Source organism: Pseudorca crassidens, chromosome 15 (assembly GCF_039906515.1).
Source record: "Pseudorca crassidens isolate mPseCra1 chromosome 15, mPseCra1.hap1, whole genome shotgun sequence".
In the NCBI taxonomy this organism is placed as follows: Eukaryota; Metazoa; Chordata; class Mammalia; order Artiodactyla; family Delphinidae; genus Pseudorca; species Pseudorca crassidens.
Window position 1 is genome coordinate 21,329,904 of NC_090310.1, and position 27,408 is coordinate 21,357,311.

Below are 27,408 nucleotides of genomic sequence, written 5' to 3' on the forward strand. Positions count from 1 at the left end.
CTTTTGGTCTTCCTTATGGTTTCCTTTGCTGCGCAAAAGCTTTTAAGTTTCATTAGGTCCCATTTGTTTACTTTTGTTTTTGTTTCCATTTCTCTAGGAGGTGGGTCAAAAAGGACCTTGCTGTGATTTATGTCATAGAGTGTCCTGCCCATGTTTTCCTCTAAGAGTTTGATAGTTTCTGGCCTTACATTTAGGTCTTTAATCCATTTTGAGCTTATTTTTGTGTATGGTGTTAGGGAGTGATCTAATCTCATACTTTTACATGTAGCTGTCCAGTTTTCCCAGCACCACTTATTGAATAGGCTATCCTTTCTCCACTGTACATTCCTGCCTCCTTTGTCAAAGATAAGGTGACCATATGTGCGTGGGTTTATCTCTGGGCTTTCTATCCTGTTCCATTGATCTATATTTCTGTTTTTGTGCCAGTACCATACTGTCTTGATTACTGTAGCTTTGTAGTATAGTCTGAAGTCCAGAAGCCTGATTCCTCCAGCTCCGTTTTTCGTTCTCAAGATTGCTTTGGCTATTCGGGGTCTTTTGTGTTTCCATACAAATTGTGAAATTTTTTGTTCTAGTTCTGTGAAAAATGCCAGTGGTAATTTGATAGGGATTGCATTGAATCTGTAGATTGCTTTGGGTAGTATAGTCATTTTCACAATGTTGATTCTGCCAATCCAAGAACATGGTATATCTCTCCATCTATTTGTATCATCTTTAATTTCTTTCATAGTGTCTTATAATTTTCTGCATACAGGTCTTTTGTCTCCTTAGGTAGGTTTATTCCTAGATATTTTATTCTTTTTGTTGCAATGGTAAATGGGAGTGTTTTCTTGATTTCACTTTCAGATTTTTCATCCTTAGTGTATAGGAATGCCAGAGATTTTTGTGCATTAATTTTGTACCCTGCTACTTTACCAAATTCATTGATTAGCTCTAGTAGTTTTCTGGTAGCATCTTTAGGATTCTCTATGTATAGTATCATGTCATCTGCAAAGAGTGACAGCTTTACTTCTTCTTTTCCTATTTGGATTCCTTTTATTTCCTTTTCTTCTCTGATTGCTGTCGCTAAAACTTCCAAAACTATGTTGAATAAGAGTGGTGAGAGTGGGCAACCTTGTGTTGTTCCTGATCTTAGTGGAAATGCTTTCAGTTTTTCACCATTGAGGACGATGTTGGCTGTGGGTTTGTCATATATGTCCTTTATTATGTTGAGGAAAGTTCCCTCTATGCCTGCTTTCTGCAGGGTTTTTATCATAAATGGGTGTTGAATTTTGTCAAAAGCTTTCTCTGCATCTATTGAGATGATCATATGGTTTTTCTCCTTTAATTTGTTAATGTGGTATATCACGTTGATTGATTTGCATATATTGAAGAATCCTTGCATTCCTGGAATAAACCTTACTTGATCATGGTGTATGATCCGTTTAATGTGCTGTTGGATTCTGTTTGCTAGTATTTTGTTGAGGATTTTTGCCTCTATGTTCATCAGTGATATTGGCCTGTAGTTTTCTTTCTTTGTGACATCCTTGTCTGGTTTTGGTATCAGGGTGATGGTGGCCTCATAGAAGGAATTTGGGAGTGTTCCTCCCTCTGCTATATTTTGGAAGAGTTTGAGAAGCATAGGTGTTAGCTCTTCTCTAAATGTTTGATAGCATTCGCCTGTGAAGCCATCTGGTCCTGGGCTTTTGTTTGTTGGAAGATTTTTAATCACAGTTTCAATTTCAGTGCTTGTGATTGGTCTGTTCATATTTTCTATTTCTTCCTGATTCAGTCTTGGCAGGTTGTGCCTTTCTAAGAATTTGTCCATTTCTTCCAGGTTGTCCATTTTATTGGCATAGAGTTGCTTGTAGTAATCTCTCATGATCTTTTGTATTTCTGCAGTGTCAGTTGTTACTTCTCCTTTTTCATTTATAATTCTATTGATTTGAGTCTTCTCCCTTTTTTTCTTGATGAGTCTGGCTAATGGTTTATCAATTTTGTTTATCCTTTCAAAGAACCAGCTTTTAGTTTTATTGATCTTTGCTATCGTTTCCTTCATTTCTTTTTCATTTATTTCTGATCTGATTTTTATGATTTCTTTCCTTCTGCTAACTTCGGGGTTTTTTTGTTCTTCTTTCTCTAATTGCTTTAGGTGCAAGGTTAGGTTGTTTATTCGAGATGTTTCCTGTTTCTTAAGGTAGGATTGTATTGCTATAAACTTCCCTCTTAGAACTGCTTTTGCTGCATCCCATAGATTTTGAGTCGTCGTGTCTCCATTGTCATTTGTTTCTAGGTATTTTTTGATTTCCTCTTTGATTTCTTCAGTGATCACTTCGTTATTAAGTAGTGTATTGTTTAGCCTCCATGTGTTTGTATTTTTTACAGATCTTTTCCTGTAATTGATATCTAGTCTCATAGCATTGTGGTCGGAAAAGATACTTGATACAATTTCAATTTTCTTAAATTTACCAAGGCTTGATTTGTGACCCAAGATATGATCTATCCTGGAGAATGTTCCATGAGCACTTGAGAAAAATGTGTATTCTGTTGTTTTTGGATGGAATGTCCTATAAATATCAATTAACTCTATCTCGTTTAATGTATCATTTAAAGCTTGTGTTTCCTTATTTATTTTCATTTTGGATGATCTGTCCATTGGTGAAAGTGGGGTGTTAAAGTCCCCTACTATGAATGTGTTACTGTCGATTTCCCCTTTTATGGCTGTCAGTATTTGCCTTATGTATTGAGGTGCTCCTATGTTGGGTGCATAAATATTTACAATTGTTATATCTTCTTCTTGGATCGATCCCTTGATCATTATGTAGTGTCCTTCTTTGTCTCTTCTAATAGTCTTTGTTTTAAAGTCTATTTTGTCTGATATGAGAATTGCTACTCCAGCTTTCTTTTGGTTTCCATTTGCATGAAACACCTTTTTCCATCCCCTTACTTTCAGTCTGTATGTGTCTCTAGGTCTGAAGTGGGTCTCTTGTAGACAGCAAATATATGCGTCTTGTTTTTGTATCCATTCAGCCAATCTGTGTCTTTTGGTGGGAGCATTTAGTCCATTTACATTTAAAGTAATTATCGATATGTGTGTTCCCATTCCCATTTTCTTAATTGTTTTGGGTTCGTTATTGTAGGTCTTTTCCTTCTTTTGTGTTTCTTGCCTAGAGAAGTGCCTTTAGCAGTTGTTGTAGAGCTGGTTTGGTGGTGCTGAACTCTCTCAGCTTTTGCTTGTCTGTAAAGGTTTTAATTTCTCCATCAAATCTGAATGAGATCCTTGCTGGGTAGAGTAATCTTGGTTGCAGGTTTTTCTCCTTCAACACTTTCAATATGTCCTGCCACTCCCTTCTGGCTTGCAGAGTTTCTGCTGAAAGATCAGCTGTTAACCTTATGGGGATTCCCTTGTGTGTTATTTGTTGTTTTCCCCTTGCTGCTTTTAATATGTTTTCTTTGTATTTAATTTTTGACAGTTTGATTAATATGTGTCTTGGCGTATTTCTCCTTGGATTTATCCTGTATGGGACTCTCTGTGCTTCCTGGACTTGATTAACTATTTCCTTTCCCATATTAGGGAAGTTTTCAACTATAATCTCTTCAAATATTTTCTCCGTCCCTTTCTTTTTCTCTTCTTCTTCTGGAACCCCTATAATTCGAATGTTGGTGCGTTTAATGTTGTCCCAGAGGTCTCTGAGACTGTCCTCAGTTCTTTTCATTCTTTTTTCTTTATTCTGCTCTGCAGTAGTTATTTCCACTATTTTATCTTCCAGGTCACTTATCCGTTCTTCTGCCTCAGTTATTCTGCTATTGATCCCATCTAGAGTATTTTTCATTTCATTTATTGTGTTGTTCATCATTGTTTGTTTCATCTTTAGTTCTTCTAGGTCCTTGTTAACTGATTCTTGCATTTTGTCTATTCTATTTCCAAGATTTTGGATCATCTTTACTATCATTATTCTGAATTCTTTTTCAGGTATACTGCCTATTTCCTCTTCATTCGTTAGGTCTGGTGGGTTTTTATCTTGCTCCTTCATCTGCTGTGTGTTTTTCTGTCTTTTCATTTTGCTTATCTTACTGTGTTTGGGGTCTCCTTTTTGCAGGCTGAAGGTTCGTAGTTCCTGTTGTTTTTTGTGTCTGTCCCCAGTGGCTAAGGTTGGTTCAGTGGGTTGTGTAGGCTTCATGGTGGAGGGTACTAGTGCCTGTGTTCTGGTGGATGAGGCTGGATCTTGTCTTTCTGGTGGGCAGGTCCACGTCTGGTGGTGTGTTTTGGGGTGTCTGTAGACTTATTATGATTTTGGGCAGCCTCTCTGCTACTGGGTGGGGTTGTGTTCCTGTCTTGCTAGTTGTTTGGCATAGGATGTCCAGCACTGTAGCTTGCTGGTCGTTGAGTGAAGCTGGGTGCTGGCATTGAGATGGAGATCTCTGGGAGATTTTCGCTGTTTGATATTATGTGCAGCTGGGAGGCCTCTTGTGGACCAGTGTCCTGAAGTTGGCTCTCCCACCTCAGAGGCACAGCTCTGACTCCTGGCTGCAGCACCAAGAGCCTTTCATCCACAGGGCTCCTTAATTTGGGATGATTCATTGTCTATTCAGGTATGCCACAGATGCAGGGTACATCAAGTTGATTGTGGAGCTTTAATCCGCTGCTTCTGAGGCTGCTGGGAGAGATTTCCCTTTCTCTTCTTTGTTCTCACAGCTCCCAGGGGCTCATCTTTGGATTTGGCCCCGCCTGTGCGTGTAGGTCGCCGGAGGGCGTCTGTTCTTTGCTCAGACAGGACGGGGTTAAAGGAGCCGCTGATTCGGAGGCTCTGGCTCACTCATGCGGGGGGGGGGGGGGGGGTAGGGAGGGTCACAGAGCGTGGGGCGTGATGTTGCTAGCCTGAGGCGCGCCGTGCGTTCTCCCGGGGCAGTTGTCCCTGGATCCCGGGACCCTTGCAGTGGCGGGCTGCACAGGCTCCCCGGAAGGGGGTGTGGATAGTGACCTGTGTTCGCACACAGGCTTCTTGGTGGCGGCAGCAGCGGCCTTAGCGTCTCATGTCTGTCTCTGGGCTCCGCACTTTTAGCCGCGGCTCGCGCCCGTCTCTGGAGCTCTCTTAAGCAGCGTTCTTAATCCCCTCTCCTCGTGCACCAGGAAACAAAGAGGGAAGAAAAAGTCTCTTGCCTCTTCGGCAGGTCCAGACTTTTCCCCGGACTCCCTCCCGGCCAGCCGCGGCGCATTAACGCCCTGCAGGCTGTGTTCACGCCGCCAACCTCAGTCCTCTCCCGGGGCTCCGACAGAAGCCGGAGCCTCAGCTCCCAGTCCCACCCGCCGCGGCAGGCGAGCAGACAAGCCTCTCGGCTGGTGAGTGCCGGTCGGCCCTGATCCTCTGCGCTGGAATCTCTCCGCTTTGCCCCCCGCACCCCTGTTGCTGTGCTCTGCTCCGCGGCTCCCAAGCTCCCCTACTCCGCCACCCGAAGTCTCCGCCCGCGAAGGGGCTTCCTAGTGTGTAGACACTTTTCCTCCTTCACAGCTCTCTCCCGCTGGTACAGAACCCGTCCCTATCCTTTTGTCTCTGTTTATTTTTTTCTTTTGCCCTAACCAGGTACGTGGGGGGTTCCTTGCCTTTTGGGAGGTCTGAGGTCTTCTGCCAGCGTTCAGTAGGTGCTCCGTAGGAGTTGTTCCACATGTAGATGTATCGGCAGGCGGATTCTTAACCACCGTGCCACCAGGTAAGTCCCACCCCATATTTTAAAATAGGAGTATACTATATCTTCCATTTTTACTGAACCATGTATCTTTTTTTTTGAACCATGTATTTTTAAAAACATTTTATTAAAGTATAGTTAATTTACAATGTTGTGTTAGCTTCTGGTGTACAGCAAAGTGATTTCCGTTGTACCTATATTTTTCATATTCTTTTCCATTATGGTTTATCACAGGATATTGAATATAGTTCCCTGTGCTATACAATAGGACTTTGTTGTTTATCCATTCTGTATATAATAGTTTGCATCTGCTAATCCCAAACTCCCAATCCATTCTCCCCCACCCCCTTCCTCCTTGGCAACCACAAGTCTGTTCTCTATGTCTGTGAATCTGTTTCGTAGATAAGTTCATTTGTGTCATATTTTAAATTCCAATATAAGTGATATCAAATGGTATTTGTTTTTTTGTGACTTAACTTCATTTAGTATGATAATCTCTGGGTCCATCCATGTTGCTGCAAATGGTACGATCTCATTCTTTTTTATGGCTGGGTAGTATTCTATTATATATATATACCACACCTTCTTTACCCATTCATTTCTTGATGGACATTTAGGTCGTTTCCACGTCTTGGCTATCGTACATAGTGCTGCTGTGAACACAGGGGTACATGTATCTTTTTGAATTAGTTTGCTCCAGATACATGCCCAGGAATGGGACTGCTGGATCATACGGCAACTCTATTTTTAGTTTTTTGAGGAACCTCCATACTGTTCTCCATAGTGACTGCACCACTTTACTTTCCCACCAAGAGTATAGGAGGGTTCCCTTTTCTCCACACCCTCTCCAGCATTTATTTGTAGGCTTTTTAATTACGGCCGTTCTGACTGGTGTGAGGTGGTACCTCAGTGTAGTTTTGATGTGCATTTCTCTAGTAATTACCAATGCTGAGCATCTTTTCATGTGCCTGTTGCCATGCCAATAAACTTTATGACCCTTGTCAAACTAATAGAAGAAAAAATGGTGTTTCCTTTTAATTTTGTATTTTTTATTAATAAGGTTGAATAGATTTTAATCTGTTAAAAGCCATTTTCGTATTGTCCTTTGCCTCCTACTTTTCTTATTTAAGAGCTCTAGTATTTAGGAAATTCACTTTTGCAATGAGAAATTACAAATATTCTATTTATCTTAATTTTTACCTTTGGCATTTTGCCAAGCAATACTTTTATGTAGTTATATTAATCTTTAAACACTTTTCTTTTTGTGCTTGACGATTGTTTGGGGCATCTGAACTTCAAGTTTTTTGTTTTTGTTTTTATTGTGGTAGAAATACACATTTACCATCTGGACCATTTTTAAGTGTACAGTTCAGAGGTATTAAGTACATTCATGTTGTTGTGCAACCATCACCACCACCGTCCATCCCCATAACACTTCCTCTTTAAAACTGAAACTATACCCATTAAACACTAACTCTGGGAGGCGGGATCAAGATGGTGGAGTAGGACCCTGGGCTCGCCTCCCCCCACAAACACATCAAAACTACAACCACATAGAGTTCTCGTTGAGCCATCTGAAGACTAGCAGTGTGGCTCTCCTACAACCAAGGCTGTAAAAAAAGAACCACACAGAGTCTGACAGGGAGAAGTGATGTAGTCCAGGCCTGCACCCATAGCGGGTGACCCAGAAGAGGGGACGTCACAGGGCAGGCTCAGGGATCCGCCCTGGGGAGCAAGGTGCTCAAGCCACATATTAGGCACCCCAGCCCTGGGGTCTGACACTGAGATGAGCCCCATTAGCTGGCTTGAAAACCGGTGGGTCTCACCAGACGGCTGTAAGTAACCAGGATTCTGCTCTTGAACAGTATGCACACTTGCTTGCTCCCAGTCCCAGCGTGGGGGCCACAGATTGAAGGCCAGCTAGTGCTCTGGCTGGCCCGCCAGGACCACCTCAGGGCACCCCCGGCTCGTACCAGGCTTTGAATAAATGTCTGCTCCAGTCCTTTACCCATTTTTGAATTGGGTTATCTTGTGGAGTTTTAGTTCTCTATATAATCTGGATATTAATCTCATTAGATGATATCATTTGCAAGTATTTCCTCCCATTCTGCGGGTTGCCTTTTTACTCTGTTGAATCTTACGATGCATAAGTTTTAAATTTTCACCAAGTCCAATTTGTCTATTTTTTGTTACCTGTGGCTTTGGTGTCATAGCAAGAAACGACTGCCAAATCCGGTGTAGTAATGCTTTAGTTGTTTTCTTCTAACAGTTTTGTTTTAGATCTTCCATCAAGGTCCTTGATCCATTTTGAGTCACCTTTTCCTATGATGTTAGGTCAGGGTCCAAACTTACTCTTTAGCATGTGGATGTCTAGTTTTCCCAGCACCGTTTGTTGAAGACTGCCCTTTCCCATTTGACAATATATATGAAGGTTTATTTCAGGGCTCTCTATTCCATTGGTCTATTTGCCTTTATGATCACTGTAGCTTTGCAGTAAGTTTTGAAATCAGAAGTGTGAGTCCTCCAGTTTTGTTCTTTTTCAAGATTGTTTTGACTATCTGGTGTCCCTTGAGATTCCATATGACTATTAGGATGGGTTTTTCTATTCCTGCAAAAAACATCATTGGGATTTTGATAGGGATTGCATTGAATCTGTTGACATTTTAACAATATTGACTCTTCCAATCCATGAACGTGTTTCCGTTTGTCTTAATTTCTTCCAGCAATGTTTTGTAGTTCTCATTATACAAATCTTCTACCTCCTTGGTCAATTACTAAATATTTTATTTTTTTTATGCCATTGTAAATGGAATTGTTTTTGTAATTTCCTTTCTAGATTGTTCCTTGTTAGTGTGTCGAAATGCAACTGATTTTTGTGTTGACTTTGTTTCCTGCTACTTTGCTGAACTCATCGGAACAGACTTTTTGTGAAATCTTTAATAGTTTTCTACGTATAAGATCATACCATCTGCAAACATAATTTTACTTCTTCATTTCCAATTTTTTTCTTCTTCTTGCCTAGTTGGTCTTGCTAGGAATTCCAACACTATGTTAAACAGAAGTAGTTATGGTAGGCATCCTTGCCTCGTGCCTGATCTTAGAGGAAATGCCCGGATATCACCCTTGTATAGATGTTTTATGGTTGACTGACTGACTGACTTCTTTAACATGGCATTGGAATCCACTACTTAGGATTTTTATTCGTATCATGCTATCTTTGTCAGGTTTTTAAATTAACCCTTTGATAAGAATTTGGGGGCCTATTACATGCTGAAGTTTAACCCTTGTGTTACCTCATAAAGATGTGATATAATTCAACTATGATAATCCCTGGCCCTTTTCTTCTTTAATAATTGCTCTACTGCAATTTCTTTCCAACCACTTTTAGTAATTTATATTTTCCTTATAAATCATCTAATTCCTCTAACTTTTCCCATCTCACTATCTATACAAGCTTGTGCCATTTTCCTTCACTGGTAACTATTGAGATATCTTACTTTACATTCATTTTTTACCTCATTTTGTTTTTCAGCATTTCCTATGTTATCATTTTCCTAGCTATTGGAATTCAGTGTTTAACTCATCTCTCTTTATTAGTGTTCAAGGCTTTGACTCCCTACTGAGCCTGACTCCCCCAACCCCTGCCAGTTCTGCTCTGCTCAGTCTCTGCTGTACCACAAGGGGCCTCCCCTTGGAAGTATTGTATGATAGCTGGACACACTCCAGAAAAATTTTGGAAGATTTTTTACTCTTTTCAGACTCATATATGTTAACAGTTAGAACCAAGAACATAATATACAATCAGCCTGCTAAACTACATTCCCAAATAATAGATGTTCCTTTTTTTTTTTTTTTTGGTGGTTGGGGGGGGGTGTGTACGTACACATAGACCATCATCTACACCTTCAGATAGTAGTGGCTCTATTGCCCAAAATAGACCAGGGCAAACGTCTTAACTGTAGCAAAATTTCACATCTAGCCCAATCTGGCTTACCCTTATTTTTTCATAATCCTCTAAGGGCTGCACTGTCCAGCAGTCACTATGAGCCACACGTGCCAAGTACTTAAACTGTAGCTAGTCCAATTGTGCGTGTTATAAGATACCAGATCTTGAAAACTTTGTACAAAGAAAATATTAATATTTTTTATTACAAGTTGATGTTTTAGTTATATTAGGCTAAATCAAATATATTAAAACTTAACCAGTTTCTTTTTACTATCTTAATGTGTCTACCAGAAAATTTTACAATTACATGTGACTGCACAGCACTACCGTGCAGTGCTGCTGGCTCTCTTCCCTCTGGTGTACATACAAGGCTTTGAAACCACAGAGAGCATTGCCTTCTCGTAACCATTTGAAGACAACAGCACCATGATGCCACGTTAGTGTTAGCATTTATTTTAAAAATACACAAAATATAAATTCTTTACATCAAAGTGTGATGACCTCACTTATACATTGTTCCATACTTACCTGGTTTTGTTTGCATCCTTATGCAAACATTAAGAATAAATGGATTTGATTCTGATTTTTTGCTATGGTTCATGTAAACAGTTGAGACTGCTACATAAAGTAGGTTGTTTTAAAAGGTAAAATGGCCACAGGAACCCAACAGTAAAACAATTCAATTTGGATTGTTTAACGAAATTGGCAGAAGTCTTAGCAGATAGATAATTGAAGACTTAATATTGGCTTCTAGGCATTTAAAATATTAAAAACCTTGAGGTTTTCTTGTAAACATAACCTAGACCTTGTTGGCATGAAGTTTGAAAGTAAAATATTAAACCATGATTTTCATCATCCTGCCCATGTCAGTATACACTCTCTTTATTATGAGAATGAAACCAAATAATAAACAAAATACATCAGGAATTTCAAACTGTACTGCAGAGAAGGTCCCAGCTGCTCTCTTCTGGGAGCGGTTGAACTTAAGCTGACCCTGCCACTGGCCGAGTATGATTCCCCTCTGTCCTCTGGACAGTGCAATGCCACAGGCCACGAGTTGGTCAGTTCCTCTTGCTCCAAGTCTTCTGAAGCAGTCGAGACTCTACTTCCACCTCTGCTGGCTCTGCCGTCCTTCCTTGGGCTTGAATTCACTGGGTTAGTGGTTTGCAACTATTGTCAAGACTGTACTGTCCCTTTAAGGTACCACATGCCACCATAGCTTACACAGCAGTCCTATGAATAGAGAAACATGTCAAGGGCAGACTTTAGCAGGAAAAGGAGCTACTTACATTCTGTGTAGAATATCAAAACTTGATTTATGATTAATGGAGAGAACACAAATGGGAGATCAAAATCTGCCTGACCACATCACTGTGGTCACCGCCCAGCCTCCTCCACGTGTGGGCCTCAAGCCCCTCCTCTCCTCAGGGGTTATCTTAAGAGTGAGGGACTATAAATGAATGTGCTCTATAAACACAAAATACGAGAACTGAATAACCTGACCAGAACAAAAGTGCTTCACAAATAGCATCAGCATCTATGGACCTGGAATATAAGAATACTAGAATATAGGGGATTTGTCATCAGCTGTCAGTGTTCCAATGCTTCCGCAAGTATGATATTTGTACCACAGAGTCAATCCATAAAGGCATTATAGGTAATGCTTAACAGGAATTAAGTATTTTCATATACTAGACAAATGATATATTCCTTTTTAAACTAAATTTTATTTAAAAATTGTTCTACTAAAAGCAAGTAGCACAAGAGTGAGTATGTGGCTATGGCAGAAACCATGAAAGTGGTACACGATTCAAACGAGCGGGGTAAGGATTCTAACCTAGGCCCTGGCACTGGAAAGGATGACTATATATTTTTAAGAACGAGTGGGGTAAGGATTCTAACCTAGGCCCTGGCACTGGAAAGGATGACTGTATTTTTTTAAGATGGAGCTTACGTCTTATTCAAGTTAGTCCTTTTGCATATACCAACCACACCGATGCCAATTATCTGTTGCTGAAGACCCGACCGGCTGGGGAGGAGTCCAGAGGAAGCCTGATTTATAAACACAGCAGTAGGAAACGCACGAGACTAGGTCCCTTTCCACACACTGTCAGCCTCTATCTAAGACAGGGAGGAGGCAGCTGTGGGCGCCCTGGTCTTAAGCTCACAGTCAGCAAAAGCCTGGAGCCTCCAGATATTATTATACACAAAATGGATGTACCTTTAGCACTTTATCCACCTCCTGTTTACTCAGATCTTCTCCACACTCTTGAGTCAGCCGAGACTGGATCATGTTCCGGCGTACCCGGTAATTTTTGGAAAAAATTTCAAGCAAAACCTGTCGATGCTTTAGTAGCAAAAACATGTTATTATGGGAAATAATCACCTGAAAGAGAAACATCCCCAAACAAGAAACCCAAAGGCTTTGGACCTAACTCCATGCTGCAGTCTTTGATCAACGTCCTTGCTCAGGACTTCTGGTTAAAGACAAACACGTTTGGCCAATTTGTCACCTCTTAAGACCCCAATAAAATGAAGAAATAAAGGTATATGCCCACAAGAACAAAAACCCAGTGAAGCATCGGCAGAGGATGAGTGATTCAGACATAGTTTTTCATGATTAAAAAACCAGTGGAGGGCTTCCCTGGTGGCGCAGTGGTTGAGAGTCCGCCTGCCGATGCAGGGAACATGGGTTCGTGCCCCGGTCCGGGAAGATCCCACATGCTGCAGAGCGGCTGGGCCCGTGAGCCATGGCCGCTGAGCCTGCGCGTCCAGAGCCTGTGCTCCGCGACAGGAGAGGCCACAGCAGTGAGAGGCCTGCGTACCGGGGGGAAAAAAAAAAAACAGGAGTGGTAACTGATTCAGTAGGCAGGTGAAGCCACCATCTAAACTGCGTGAAGACAGAACAGGATGAGGAGTGAGTGGCTTAAAGTCCTGGCCCACAAACAAGACAGGATGCCATGAAAAGCATTACGTCCCAAAGAAAAACTAAACAGGGAGGATAGAAGATAGTCAAAATCTCCACCCCCTGCAAAGTACAAAAGGTGTTAAATGAGAGAAAAAAGATTTGATCCTCTAGTTCCAACATATGACCTAAGAATTCCGGAAGAACAGAAAAAAACAGGTACAGGAATTACAAATCTATCACAGAACTTCGTAAGAATGACTCAACTGTCCAGTACAGTAATAATCCACACCAGGGTGCCTCTGGAATTGCACTGATGTGCTATATGTGGAGTGAGGAAAACCGTAGTTTGGTTTAAGGGAAGGGTGTGGATCAAACTGAAAAGACCAAGGAACAGAGTGTCAGTGCACGAAAACTCTGAAAGCTTGAATACAATGGAAAATGATCTTAAATTCAGAGGAAAATGATTTGCCCTCCAAAATCCTAGTCCCAGACAAATAATAAAACCGGAGGACAAAAGAAAGCCATTTTAAGACATGGAAGAATGCAGACAACTCCTATGGGCCCTTAGAAGCTAAAATTAAGCAAGAAGGAAGACAAAAGATTGCAAGCCAGCAAGAGACATGGAGCTGGTTCTGCGGGAGAGGCATCCAGGGAATCAGACTCAAGAATGGTACTACTCTTGGTATCTATGTGTTCAGAAAACCATGTAAGTGAGAATAGGAAGTAGTATAAAGAAGAAATGATGTCAATTATATTTCAATAAAGCTGGAAAAAAGTGAAAAAAAAAGAGAATATAATCGTAGATACTACTGGCATTTGGCTTTACAATGAACAAATTTCCAGTCATGATGCTATAAGCATTGATACATGATTTAACAAAAAAATTGTCATAACACATTCCACACCTGTCTACATTCTCCCATAGCTGAGAACTAAATCCTCATCCACCACAACAGGAAGCCCATTGATAACATCAAGTTGAGCCATCAGAGAGCAGTATAAGCACATTTTGCATATATATAATAATTTTTAATAATGGAGGAACTCTTTTGGTGGTATCTCGTAGTTAAAAAGTGACTGCCTCTGAAGAGTGGGAATCAGGTCAGGCAGGGCAGGAGATGGTTTCCCATACAGCTTCAGTCTTACTTATTTTTAAGAACATGCGCTTATACTTTTTTCCTTTTAATTATTGGAGTACTTCAGGAGTAGGAAACCCAGATGCCACCTATTCTGGCCAAAAGCACACAGAGACTGTTCCAGTTTGCTCTCCATCTACGGCACCATCACAGAAGGCCCTGCCCCTTTGGTATTCTCAGCCTGCCTGTCAGTCCCCTTCCAAGAGGCAAAAGGGGACAGAGAACTCAGTGGGGGCCTTTGCTCACTCCCCTTCTCCCCACCCCTGAGGGACAGGACCTGGAAAAGGACAGATCAATTGGAGTTTAGCAATTAAATCTTAATCTTTAAAACTCAGGCAAGCTCATGATTTAAGGAAAACTTCTGGACCTCAGGTGCTGCTGGCTGCATTCATATTCTGTTCACTGGACACCCGTGACCCTTCCTGTCTGGGTGTGACTAGAGGCAAGACGACCAATTTCTCTAACCTGAGATCTGATCCAGCACCTGAGATCTGATAAGGAATCCTTTTAATTCCTACCGCCATCAGCCACCTGAAGAATGTGGTCTGTCACAGGTTCACAAGCCTGCCGGGGCATCAGAATCATCTAGAAAGCTTTGCAGAAACCTAAATACCTAGGACCCTACCCCATTCCTATGGAACTGAACTGAATCTCTGAGGTCAGTCCTGGGAATCTCTGTATTTTTTAAAAGGCGATTTTGATGCCGATGGTTCAGACTGGCATTTGGAAACCACTGGTTTTGGCCCACACTACCAGCACATCCAGCATGTCTGAAGTACACAGAGCCAGAATATTTAAAACTGGGAGCGGCTGGAAAATCTGAAGTGGACACAACCGCACTTTGGGTCTCCCCGAAGGTCTAACCCTCTGCAGAACACCGACCTGCTCCTGGGAGGACGGCAGCAAAGGTCACCTCACCTGGTCACTCATGTCTCCAGACTCCCAGAGGGCGAACACCTTCTGCTCATCCGGGGAAGCAGCCGTCTGTGGGGGAAACTGACCAAGGCCCAGGTGTGAGCTGGCTGATCTCGTGTTCACCACCTGGACCCTCCCTCCCCCGGGGCCCTCAGTCTGCACCGGCCCATTTCCGGGAACAGAGTTCCAGTCCCAGCTCCTGCCTCCCACCAGCCGTGGACCGTGGCACACCTGCCTCTGCGTCCTTCTCCTCGCCAGCCAGTCCCCACGCGGAGAGGCTCCTGTGAGGAGCCGGATGCACTGGCCCGCGGCCCGCGGCCGTGCTCGGTAAGGCGGGGAGGAGGCTGCTCCTGTTTTCCTATCAGCCTGGCATTAGCTCTCCTCTCTGCTTTAACATCCTGTGTCCTCCCACCCTAAATATCAACCCTCCGACGTGTCCTGAGAAGCACTCCCGCCCCTGTAACTCCTTAGGAATATCCTGGGGATTCCTTTCAATCCCTCCCACAAGGGCCGTGCTCGTACGGGTTAGAGGGGCTGCCCGACCCTAAGCGGCCCGTGCCTCGCAGCTCAGCAGCGTCCGAAGGTGGGCCGAGGCAAGGGTGGCCCGGGCTCCTGGTTCCTGGAGAAGGGGGACGGAGGAAGGGGCGCCTGGTGGAGTGGCACCGCAACACAAGCAATAGTAACAGCTCCTACCACGTAAAGTCCCAGGTGGGGCTCTAAATATACAGCCTCGTTTGCTGCCACAGAGGAAGCGAGGTGCTGCTGCCTCCTCTCTCCATGAGAAAAGCCCGGCTCGGAGAGGTCACTCAACGTCTGTGGTCACACAGCTAATAGGTGGCAGAACCAGGAGTTAAACTCAAGTCTTTGCGAGTGTACTTGCTCTCCCGGGGCCTCAGCTCCCTTACATAAAGAAAAACAAGGCTGGACAGGTCTAGGAACATCCCACCTTGGACATGACTATGATACAGGATCACGGGTCCCGAGGGTGGCCCACTCCATGCCCCTCGCCCTCTATCCACTCCAACAGCACAGGATGGCCTGGCTAACATCAGGCAGGCGCCTCCCCCTTGCCTCGCTCAGTCAGTCAGCAAAAGGCGAGTCTGCAGATAACCGGACCTGTTTGCTACGTGGACAAGGGTGGCTCCGAACAGGGCAGGGCCCCCAAACCCCAGTACCTTCTGTAGAGAGCTCACCAAGGAGGCTCCTTGCCACGAGGGCCAGATCCCCCGGGACACCCCAGCCAGCCTGGGACCCAGGGCCTCTTGTCCTAGTTTCTGCTCCTCACGTACACAGGGATGGGCCTTTGCCTCACATCACCCAAGGCTGCAGGTGCCTCTGACCTTAGACTGCAGACGTCAGCGCTCCCTTGTTAAGAGGCAGACACAGCCCCACCTCACCCCACGTGCTGCCAGGTCTGGACAGAGCCTGGGAGAGAGAATGACGAGCACAGCCTCCCTGGGACCACAGCCTGGCACGCTTCACCCTCAGCGCAGGGAGATGGTCTCCAAGGGTCCCTCTGCTCTTGCACTTCCACCCCTCTAGGGCCCCTTCCAATGACAGGACGAGAAGCCCAAAAGCCTGGGGGGAGGGGGGGTGGCCCGCCCCTGCACCTGCAGGCTTGGCACCAGAAATGCTAATGGAAAGGCCACAGAGCCACGCTAGTCAGCCAGCCTCCAGGGCAGGGAGGCCCACCGGCAGGAGCCCAGGCATAGCTGGGGGCTCTGGTGAGAGGGCCAGCTCATCTCAGCTGAAGCAAAAGGATTTAAGACTTGGAGCCACTGTAGAGGTTCAACTTCCAGCTCTATCACTTCCTGGGTACGTGACCTTTAAACAAGTTCATTCTACTTCTTTGAAACTTGGGTTTCTTCATCTACCGTTGCAAGAAGATCAAATGATACTAGAAGTGAAATCATCTTGAAAAACGGCAAAGTTGACAGGAATGAGGGAGGTGCCGGCACAGGAGGGGGCTAGACCCTGGGACGGGGAGCCGGCGTGACCAAGGAAGGCCCTGCTGTGTGCCAAGCCAACAGGTGACGGCCTCAGGCTCCCACTCAGCCCTCACCAAAGCCCCGTGACACAAAAACTAACATTCACCCACTTGAGATGAGGGTGCAGAGCCGAGAGGCTGACCGGCCCGCGGTAAACCCGGCAACCACGTGGGAGCCGAGATTCACACCGAGGCCAACAGTCTCCCGAGTGCCCCTGCCCCGTGCACCCTACAAACAGCTGTTTCCCCAAAGCCGGCAGGGCTCAGGCCGCTCTGCTACCAGGTTCTCTCCACAGCCACTTTCAGCCAGGAAAGATGCTGCCGACCCAGGAGCCCTCCGAGGGGGCGTGTGCTGCCCATCCAGCAGGCGCTACTTACAGGCACCAGTATCTGCTTGCAGCCGGCGGCCAGCACCGTGTCCTGCAGCATGCGGTCCGAGATGCCGCTGAAGAGCATGTGGCCGGGGGGCAGGCTGGCCAAGTGCAGGTTGAAGAGGCGCTTGAGTTCGCTCAGCGTGAGCACAAACTGTCTCTGAAAGGTGGCTTCCACGAAGGCCCTCAGTTCCCGGGCCACGGGGGTACCGGCAGAGCCGGAGGGCGGGTGCCCGTTGAAGCTGTCCCCGCCTGCCGCCCGCGCAGCAGGCAGCCCGTTGGCCAGCCTGCTGTGGAGGCCACCACCGGGCGAGGTGTCCATGGGCTGCTCATCCTCTGCCCCCCGCTCTTCCTCTTCCTCCCCCTCCTCACTCACGGGCTCCTCCTTGATCCGCACAGCGGGCAGGACCGAGGACGCCCGCAGCTGCTCCTTCCTCCGCTGCAGCTCCCGCTCCAGCAGCGCGTGGTTCTGTTGGGCCTGTCTTTTGGCGACTTGGACCCGCTGGTCCCCAGAGACCAGCCCGACAGGCCCTGCGGAGAGACACAGGGCTGCTCAGGACAGTAGGGACCGTGCAGGGAAGGGCCTGAGATGAAGGGCCCCGGTCCCTCTGCCCCACAGACGTTCCCTTCCATCCTGATGGGGACACCCTGCTGACCAGAGGAAGGGGACAGGGAAAATGCAAGCCAGCTGGCACAGAAGCCAGGGGCCCAGCTTGCCTTTCGCCCCCACCTCATCCAGAAGGAATGTGGCTACCCCAACAATGAGGGAAGAAACAGAACCAGGAAAAGCAGATTCCCACATGCAGAGACCCAAGCCAGGGTGGGTTACTGCTGAGTCCCTGCCACCAGCATCCCTGCCAACCCAAGAGGGCGAGAAATCTCAGAGGCCTGGAACCCAGACACAGCCCTGGAACCCAGAAGCCTCAGTCCCTGAGGCCAAGGCTCTGCCACTGGACAAGCCTCCAGCTGAGGGAAGAGGGCACAGAAGGGCAGCCAACAATGAGCCACGCCCCCTCATTTCCCCCCATAGGCTGAGCCCTGACAAGTTCCAGAAAGTAGCCCTTCTGGAGCCAGTGTCAGGGTTAGGGGCCCACCCAGCCGACACCCCTCCACACCTGATTGTCCATCCGGCTTCTTTGGCATGGTTTCCTTCACAAGATTATAAACTTTTTCTAATCTGAAAAGAAGAGTGAACCCTCTTAACTTTACACCGTGTCCCCTCACGTCACCTGCCTCCCAGCAGAAATACCCCCTTAAGCCCTGGACATCCTAGTCCCTGAAGACGCCGCACGCCTGGAGCTTCCACGGTCTCTCCCCGCGGCTCGGAGCCCCACAGCGGGGGCGCGGAGCGCTGGCCCGCCCTCCCTTCCCCAGCTGCTCTCCCGCCAGCCTGCCTGGGGCCACACAAGCCCCCGCTCCTGCTGCTGAGTGCTTCCCCCTCCTTCCCGACCCCTCAGAACAGACACGGGTCAGTTCGAGTCAGCTCGGATCAGCAGGCGTGTCTGTGCCAGGTCTCTGCCGGGGGGATTCTGGGACCGAGCAGCAAAGTCCACCTGAGTGGGGGAGGGGTGCACACAGCCCCAAATTTGCATTCCCGCCCCAGATGCAGCCAGGCTGTGCTCCCCGCTGGAAGCAGGTGGCTGGGGACAACCTGCTGTTCCTCTGCCTGGCTCCCCCTCATCCCGCCCAGCAAGCTCTTACTTGGCCTGGATGCCCGTCCACAGCATGTGCTGCCGCTGGACCACATCTGGATGTTTCTTGATGAACTCCCCATCATACGGCAGGATGAACTCCCAGCCCTTGTTGATCCTCACTACGGCCATGTGCTCTAGAAAGTCCTTCACGTCTTCCGCGCAGAGCTGGGGAGAGGGGGGCAAAGGTGAGGCACGCCCAGCCCCCACTCCTCCAGTAGTGGGGCTGGGCCTCTCGGATCAAGAAGAACTTCACTTACTTTAGTCACCGCTGCCACCTCTTTCCTTACCACCCACCGGCTCTGCGTGAACTTCCACATCTAAGGGAGAAAAAGAAGCCTGTTTCTAGGAGGCAGGGATCCTACCAGGACTGTCCCCCAAACCCCTGCTCTTGTCCTGGGGGCCTGGGATGAGGGCACAAAGTGGCGGCTCTGAGCCGGCCTGGGTGTCAGGCAGACTGGGCCTGGGGCCTGGCTGAGGGCAGTCACTTCAACTCTGAGCCTCCTTCTCCTCCTCTGTAAGGGACCTCCTGGGCCACCTCTTCCAGGAGGGCAGCTGGACCCACTCCACACCACATAAGCTCCCTGGGATGGGGGATACCTTGCCCGTATGTCACCTACAACAACTCAGATTTGACCAGACCCTCTCCCAGACCCCCAGATGTGACGGTGCCTGCGCGAACAGAGGACGGCTGACAGGCAGCTGAGGGTGAGTGGCACACCTGTGGAAGGCGAACCTGGGAGTTGAAGCCACTGCACCCTGACCCCCAGAGACGAAAATAAACCACACAGGCATCTAGACGCTAAGTACCCACAGGAGCTGGGACACCCAGCTGGGAAAAGAAAAAACAGAGGCACTCTCTGAAACAGCTTAAGGGCTGCCTGGTGTGATTAGGTCTGCACATGAGCTCACCAAGGTCACCACGGACAGCTCCAAGGAGACAGACTGCAGCAAACTCAAAGCACACTGCCAAGGTCAAGGGAGGCAGCACAGGTCCCAGCAGCTCAGGGGTCAGGCATTTGGGAGGGATGCCTTGGCTGGGACTTAAGCTCTGGATAAGGGCTGGGGGGCAGATAGGGTGACGGGGTGGAGGCATGAGCCAGCTCAGGAGCTGCAAAAAGCCCACAGCAACAGTGCAGGAAACACGCACGAGGAAAGCGGTTGTGAACTGGGGAGCGTGAGCCCCACTCAAAGAGGGTGCTGTTTGGGGGTGCGGGTCCAGTGGTACCAGACTGTCCAATTATTCATGACAAGACAGAAATCTAGTTTGAATCATGACTGTGATTTGTAAAAACAGACAACTAAGTCAACATTTTAAAAACACCACTCAGGTCAAACGGCTCCTTGGCCAGAATCTACCTATGGGACTCCAGTGTGCAACCTCCGGGCTAGGAACTCAGAGGTTCTTATGAAGCTCAAGACTCCAGGGTCTGAGAGGAAGGAGAAGAAAGGCACAGAGTCCAGAGCCCTCCACTCCCCCAGCCCCACCCTGGCCACACACACCTGCCCTTTGCCCGCTGCCTGGACACTCAGTGCTGCCCCAGTCCTCCGCCCATAATGCCCCAACCCGGAAGGCCAGAGAGCCTGGGCACTTACAACAAAGTCTCGGCCCCTGCAGAGCACCTCAGCAGGCACGCCGCTGTGAGGGCTAGAAGAGTCCTTGGGGTACAGGATGTCACTGCCAATGAGACAGGGTGGCAGGTCAGTCCCTGTCCTCAGCCCCTCTGCCCCCCACTCCCTCAGGCTCCGAGTGGAAGCTCAGGCCTCTTTACAACACGGGCGAGGGCCGGCCTGGGCCCCAACCGCTCCCCTCAGACCCTCCCCTTTTCCCCGGGAGCCTGGCTCCAAGAGTTCTTCCCCCTACCCCTTTCCCAACGCCCCCCTCACACACTGGCCCAGCCCCAAGGCCCCTGACATAGTTGGAGGGGCCAGGGGCTCAGAGACAGACAAGGTGAGCCCAGGACTCTGGCAGACAGCAAGTCGCACCTGTAAAGCAACACACAAGGCCTTACCACTGGTTGAAAGGGAGGGGGGAGCAGTGTGAGCTGAGGCAGGAGGGGTCAGGGACTGGGGTCCAGACAGACCCCAAGCACGGGCGAGGCTGAAGCCTTTGGAGAGAATGGGACCCGCACTCAAGGCTCAGGGACCTTCAAGGGCAAACGAGCAGGCACCACGGCTTAAAGGCGTCTCCTGACCCCAAGTCCAGACGCAGACCCCGTCGCCCAGGAAAACACACACGTCCCCGGCCATCCGTGCCCGGGGCACCTTTGCTCTCCCCGCCCCACTCGCCTCCTCAATCCCACCTGGCAGCCAACTACTACTTTCCTTCAAGGTTGAGCTCTGTGTCCACCCTTCCTGTAAGCTCTACGGGACAGGGCCCTGGCCCCATCTCTGCCACACGGAGCGGAGGTACCCACTAAGTACACAGTGTGGTCCGTGCACTGGGCTGTAACGGTGCCTGCCCCACCCATCCCCCCGGCACACTTTCCTGAGGACAGGGACAGCACTGAATGAGAGCACAGTGCAGGGCACAGAACAAGCCGTCCAGACACATTTACTCAACAGATGGGAGCATCCTGTATCGCCTCCTCAGGGCATGGAAGGACCACTACCCACAGGTGTGGCAGAACACACAGGGCCCAGGAGGGCCTACCTTCAAGTCACAGGGACAGGCAGACCATAAGCTGAATGCGGCAGCAGCACCAGGGCATGCGCGGTGCTGGGGGAGCTCAAACGCCAGCTCTGTGGCTGCCCGGCTGCCAGACATTTGGCAAGTCTCCGTGCCTCTGGGCGAGCATCCTCAGGGGGCTAATGGGATGGGCCCTCCTGGATTTCATCCATCCTCAGCATAAATACACATAAGTGTCCCATTTAACAAGTGATGTGCCATCATGAAGGTCCTCGTACTTAAACACTTGTGTCACATAAGACAATAGCTGCAAGGACCCACAAGGCATGTTGGGCATCGTTTCCCAGGGAAAGGCCGTCACCACGTGGCAGTGACATGACTTTGCAGTTTACCTGGCCAACCAACTGTGAAATGATGGACTTTTTGCAATGAATAACTTTTTTAAAAATTTGGAACAATTTACATTTTGACAGATTGTTCACTTTACATCACACTTTCTAAAAAGTGAGTATTCAAGCATTTTATATTATACAATTTAGAAGTAATATAATTCAAGTGTGCGTAAAACATAGCCACACCGTATTTACCAAGGGTCTACCATTTGCCAGGCATCATACTGAGTACCACGGATAAAGGGAGAGTCAAAACAGACAGTCCCTACCCCTGACAGTCTAGGGAGGAGGCAGGGTCTAGAGGAGGAATCACAGGAGGAGAGAAACTACTGAAGGACAGCAAGCCACAGATTCAGGACCTATGAACCCCAACAGGATACATAAAAAGAAATTCCCACTTAGGCCCATCTTAATGAGCCCTGGGAAGACAAAGCAAGAGAAAATCTTAAATGCAGCCAGAGGGAAACGAAGGAACATGTATTAGACAGACAACAAAAACAGTGGAAGTCAAACTGCAATGAAATTACATCAGTGTGTGGAAAGAAAATAATCAACCTAGAATTCTATACTCAGTAAAAAATACCCTTAACACAATATTGTAAATCAGCCATACTTCAATAAAATTAAAAACAAACAAAAGTATCCTTCAAGAACAGAGGTGAAATCGACATTTCCAGATCAAAAAAACCAAAGAAATTCATCACCTGAAGACCTTCACTTTAGCAGAAAGAAATTATCACAGTTAGGAACTCAGAGATGCAGAAAGGAATGATGAGCAAAATAAAAAGGCAAATACGTCAGTAGATCTCAAAAATATTGACTGAACAGTATAACGTCTTATGGGGTTTAAAACAGAATTAAAATATATAAATACAATGACACATGAGTTGAGAGGAAGATAAATATAAAATATTCTAAAGGTCATTGAATCGTCATGGATGAGGGTAAAAAGCGGCAACTAATATTAAACTGTGAAATCTGCAGGGTAATCACTAAGTCAAGAAAGGATAACTTCCAAGTTAGTGAGGAAAACGGAATAACAAGAAAAGAAAGTAAAAATGAATATAAAATGCAATGTAAGCTGGACAAATAAAAAGCACTAAGGTAGACTTAAACCCAAAACATCAGTACTTAACATTCAATTTAAATGGGTTAAGCGCTCCCAACTAAGGGACTAAAATGAACTTACCTCTTCACCACCCAGTTTCCTTGGACTAACATCGCCACCTTCTGGATGCCACGCAGAACAGCCACAGAGTCGATGGAGGGGCCCAGGAGGCTCATCAAGTTGGCAAAAGGCATGACCTTCACTGAGGAGGGCACAGGAGCCATCAGACAAGGCAAGAGGGGCCTGGGCTCACATAACAATCCCAGCATGACAGTGCTAACAGTAACAGCTGGCATTCACTGGCTGCTTACTCTGGGCAGGCACCCGCCTCTCACTGAGCCCTGGAGGAAACACCCACTGGAAGACCGAGGCGTGCCTCATGAGGAAGACTCAGCCCAGGAAGGTTTCAAAATTCACCCATGATCACTTGGCTAGTAAGTGGCATGGCCAGGACTTGAACCCAGGCCATCTGGGTCCAAAGTTCATGCACTTCATCACCGTGCTCTGCTCTCCCCCACACGAGCCCCTAGCCCAAGTGAGAAGGGGCAGGGCCTGGGGAGGCCCCGTGTCTTCTGCAGCAAGGCCAGCGGCCTGGCTCCCCCCGGGAGCACCCCTCTCCACTCAGACCCCGGAGCCCCTGGTGCTGGCATCTCAGAAGAGCCCAGGGCCTGGGACTCCGCTCTGAGGTTCAAGGCTCACGTCCACTCTAAAGGTTCTGGCCTTCAGCATCCCCACGGTGCAGAGCCTGGCGAGGGCACCACAAAGCAGTGCAAGTGAACGCACTTCGTTGTGAAAATGAACGCAGCTCACGTTCACATGCAAGGCTCTGTACAGTCCCTTTAGGGGCCTCACCTCTGAGGCCTCCCCTCAGCCCCAGGAGCTGTCTTAGTTCCTTTTTATAGATGAACAATCTAAGGCTCAGGAAGGCCAGTGCGCTGCCCAGGCTCACACAGCAGGTGAGTGGCAAAGGCGGCAGGGACCCGCAGCCCATCTGAGGTAGCCTGCCACCAGCTCTAGTGCGCCTTCCAGACAAGGTCAGAGGTGTAAAGCTGGGCGGGCTCTGGGTAGTGGGGCCTCTGGTCTCGCCCCTTGGTCCTTAACTCTTTCCTAACTCCACTTCCCCAGGAGGTGGCAGGGCTGGGGCCCCCCAGAAGGCAGGGAAGGGCTGCCCACCCACCATTCTTCATCAGGATCTTGATCTGATCAGCTAGGGGCAGGGTGCGCAGCTGAGCCATGGACAGGACATTGCTGGGGGCCACGGGTTTGTCTCTGTTGAAAACAAATGCAAAGGGTTAGGGGGCCGGGGCGCGTTAGGGGGTGGGAAGGGGAAGGGGGGTGAAGGCGTTCAGCCCCTCTACTCACTTCTCCTCCTCCTGGCTGGGAGGCATCAGCATCATGAGGTACTCACTGTGGCAGGAGAGAACGGGGTCAGCAGCTCCCAGGGCTCTGTCCTTGGCCCACCCAGCCCCCAACCAGGCTGTATCCAAGCTCCCCCAAACTCCCACACCCCCTCCTGGCCCTCTCCAGAGGATGATGGGCTACTCCACATCCCTCCCCCATGTTACAGAAGGGGCCACAGTCCCAAGGGAGGACCCACAACAGAGGGACCCTCCTGGGGCCAGTGTCGGGCTCGGTAGCCCTTAGCAGCCCTGGGCTGGCCAGTCTCACCTGGGTGACTTGACAAGCTCTGTGTTCTCAACCCCACTGGAGCCCTGGCACAGCAGGTACTGGCGCTCATGCTCAGAGCGGCTGTCCTGTTGGGGGGGAATAGGGTGTGAGAGGAACCTCAGCCAACATTCCAGGCCTCCCTCTGTGATCCAGTTCTCACCCCTGCATCACCTTCTGCTCCAGACACCCACTGTCCTGCTCTGAGGCCAACCACAGGATCAATCCAACCTCCTGAGCATGGCACTCAAGGCCTCTGCGATGTGGCCTCAACCAACTACCCTCCTGCCTTTATGACTACACAGCCCCAGCACCCGCGCCTCAGTGCCCTGTCTGATACAGGAACACTGAAAGCAATGATAAAAATAACAACTAACATTCACTGAGCATCTATGTGCCAGGCCCTGTTCCAATGGCTGTATACATACTCTAACTCATCTCATCCCCAAAATAACTATGAAATTAGGTACTCTTATTATTATTCCCATTTTACAGATAAGGAAACTGAGCCTCAGAGAGATTAAGTAATTTGCCTAAGGTTACACACTAGGAAATAGCAGAGCTTCTGGAAGTCTGACTGACCCAAAGCGTAAGGCTCTGTCAACACAAATCTCTTTCAGGAAGGTTTCAGAATAATCAGGGGTTGCTCCTCCCCCAGAAAAACGCTGGGGAGCCCTTGTCTATGGTGTCTTTGTGAGCTAATATTCAATTGCTTCCCTTACTCAACACAGTTTCGAGGACTGCGCTCTAAGTACAGTAAAAATCACCCTTGGCAGGTGCACAGTGAACTCAGCCATGGGACAGATGGCTGATTCTCCACAGAGCAGCCGATGAAGCGTCTAGCCTTCATTCAGGGCCCACGATACTTAAAAGTACGTAACCAGGGCTTCCCTGGTGGCGCAGTGGTTGAGAGTCCGCCTGCCGATGCAGGGGACGCGGATTCGTGCCCCAGTCCGGGAAGATCCCACATGCCGCGGAGCGGCTGGGCCCGTGACCCATGGCCACTGAGCCTGCGCGTCCGGAGCCTGTGCTCCGCAACGGGAGAGGCCACAACAGTGAGAGGCCCGCATACCGCAAAAAAAAAAAAAAAAAAAAAAAAGTACGTAACCAAACAGCCTCACTGAGCCCGCAAGATGCTCACACTCAGTGAGTGCCCGGGGGGCCACAACCCCCACCAGTGACGTGGCAGACTCACTCCCTTGGGGCACACAGTAGGTGGGAAGGGAGGACAAACTGCTCACAGGGCTTAACCTCTCTCCCTGTGGCACTACCAAGTGGCTACGACTGAATCTGAAAGAAGTTAAATGTAAGACAATGAGGCCACCAGGTAACACTTCCCAGGCACTGGGGCTTTTCTCCCAGGACCCCACCCTGGCCAGTGTCAGCACCGCCCAGGGACCCCAGCTCACCCTCAGGCCATAGTAGTGCAGGTGGACCCAGGGCTCCTCAGCATGCTTCTTCTGCAGGAACTCGTAGGACTGCACGCGGCGCTGGCGGGCCTGCTCCGACTCAGGCCGGGAGAACCGCACCTGGTTGGGGGGCGGGGAGGGGCGGGTCCACAACCTCAGGCCTGGGGCGTTTCCAGGCTGCTGCCCCAGCACCCACCAGGAGGCCAGAGAACCTCACATCTGGGGCATTTCCCACTGCCACCCAATTCAGGCTGGGCAGAGGGTAGGTTATCCCTCCAGGTAGCCCAGCAAGGAGGCTCTACGGCATGGACTCTGTTTCTGTATGTTTCACCCCAGAGCCCATGTTCTCTGCAGACCCTCCCACCCCTTGCTGCTTCCAGGAAGCTGAGCTACAAAGCTGGCCCTGCTGCCTCCCAGGCTGCACTCTCTCTCAGGGCCAGAGCTCACCGTGATCTGTTTCACATCTTCTTCTGCCTCGTCCTGTGAAGAGTCTCCCGCTGCAAAAGAAAAGGCCTTGCTTGCAGCCTCTGTTGGAGGCTCTGCACCCCACCCACCAGGCAGGTCTCAAGCAGCGAAGCCTGTGAATTCTCCTTCTGGACCGACGTAGCTGCCTAAGTCAGTGGTTTTCAATTAGGGGCAATTTTGCCCCCCAGGAGACATGTGGAAATTCAGAGACATTTTTGGTTGTCGTAATTGTGGGGGTGGGTGCTCCTGGCATCCAGTGGGTAGCAGCCAGGGATGCTGCCAAGGATCCTATAATCCATCCCTTTAATACTTCTTGCCATGACCAACCTATCCTGCTAACGTATACAGACAGACAGACAGACAGCAGGGCTGGGGGTCCAGAGCTCACCCTCGTTGGCTGCCTCCCTCTCACGGTGCTTGGCATCTGCCTTATCCAGGTAGGAGAAGCTGGGCCGCAGCTGCAGGATGCCATGTAAAGGTGTCAGGTGGAGCTCACCTGGCAGAGGAAGAAGGGCTTGGACCTGACTCTAGGAGCTGAGGCTGACCCACACAGCTTGGCTCAAGGGAGCTACCAAGGGCCCCAGACTCCCCTAAAGGCCTCGGCTCACTGCCAAACCACCTCCCACCTCTGCTCTAGCCCCCAGTCCTAGAGCCTTGGGACCACCAGGCCGATGGCCATTCCCAACCCGATCTGGCTGTGCCGGACACAGGAAGTACACAAACCAGATGAAGACATGAACGCAGACTCTTCCACCCAATGTCACTTCCTTAAGGCTTGCCTGCAAAGCCTCCTGCTCCAGTATTCAAGGGCCTCCCAACCCCGGTCCCCAATGCCCTCCCACACTCGCTTGTTCCAGCCACGCTGGGCCACTCATCCACACCAAACACGCCCTGCTCTTCCCCCGCCAGGCCTCTGCCAGACCACCCTCAGCACCTCCCTAACCCCACACACGCCCAGACCTCTCCTCCTCATCCTCCCACCTCTTCCTGTCAAAATCCCACCCGTCCTGTTAAGAAGTTGGCTAGTGCAAACGGGGCTGGAGAGGAGGCCTGGCGGAGCCCGGTGGAGGAGTGTCTACGCCGTCTCTGGCAAAGATCGTGACTTTCTCTTGTGAATCAGAC

At 48.8% G+C, this 27,408-nt stretch overlaps 1 protein-coding gene across 3 annotated transcripts in view; it reads right to left on the bottom strand.

Moving 5' to 3' along the window:
• Positions 1-10,042: 10,042 nt before the first annotated feature.
• The window catches only part of POLR3E (RNA polymerase III subunit E), a 31,721-nt gene continuing 14,355 nt past the window's right edge, over positions 10,043-27,408 (bottom strand). The window contains exons 7-21 of one of the 3 annotated variants that reach the window (XM_067706420.1): positions 26,675-26,782; positions 26,269-26,318; positions 25,822-25,941; positions 24,416-24,501; positions 24,110-24,154; positions 23,925-24,016; positions 22,829-22,949; positions 20,215-20,296; positions 18,879-18,938; positions 18,629-18,786; positions 18,043-18,104; positions 16,935-17,458; positions 14,573-14,650; positions 11,832-11,957; positions 10,043-10,843 (exon numbers count right to left, since the gene is read on the bottom strand). In XM_067706420.1, the coding sequence (XP_067562521.1) occupies positions 10,787-10,843; positions 11,832-11,957; positions 14,573-14,650; positions 16,935-17,458; positions 18,043-18,104; positions 18,629-18,786; positions 18,879-18,938; positions 20,215-20,296; positions 22,829-22,949; positions 23,925-24,016; positions 24,110-24,154; positions 24,416-24,501; positions 25,822-25,941; positions 26,269-26,318; positions 26,675-26,782 (1,769 nt within the window). In that variant the 3' untranslated portion in view covers positions 10,043-10,786. The remainder of the gene's footprint in view (positions 10,844-11,831; positions 11,958-14,572; positions 14,651-16,934; positions 17,459-18,042; positions 18,105-18,628; positions 18,787-18,878; positions 18,939-20,214; positions 20,297-22,828; positions 22,950-23,924; positions 24,017-24,109; positions 24,155-24,415; positions 24,502-25,821; positions 25,942-26,268; positions 26,319-26,674; positions 26,783-27,408) is intronic. The other 2 variants (XM_067706422.1, XM_067706421.1) reach the window with 2 other exon arrangements.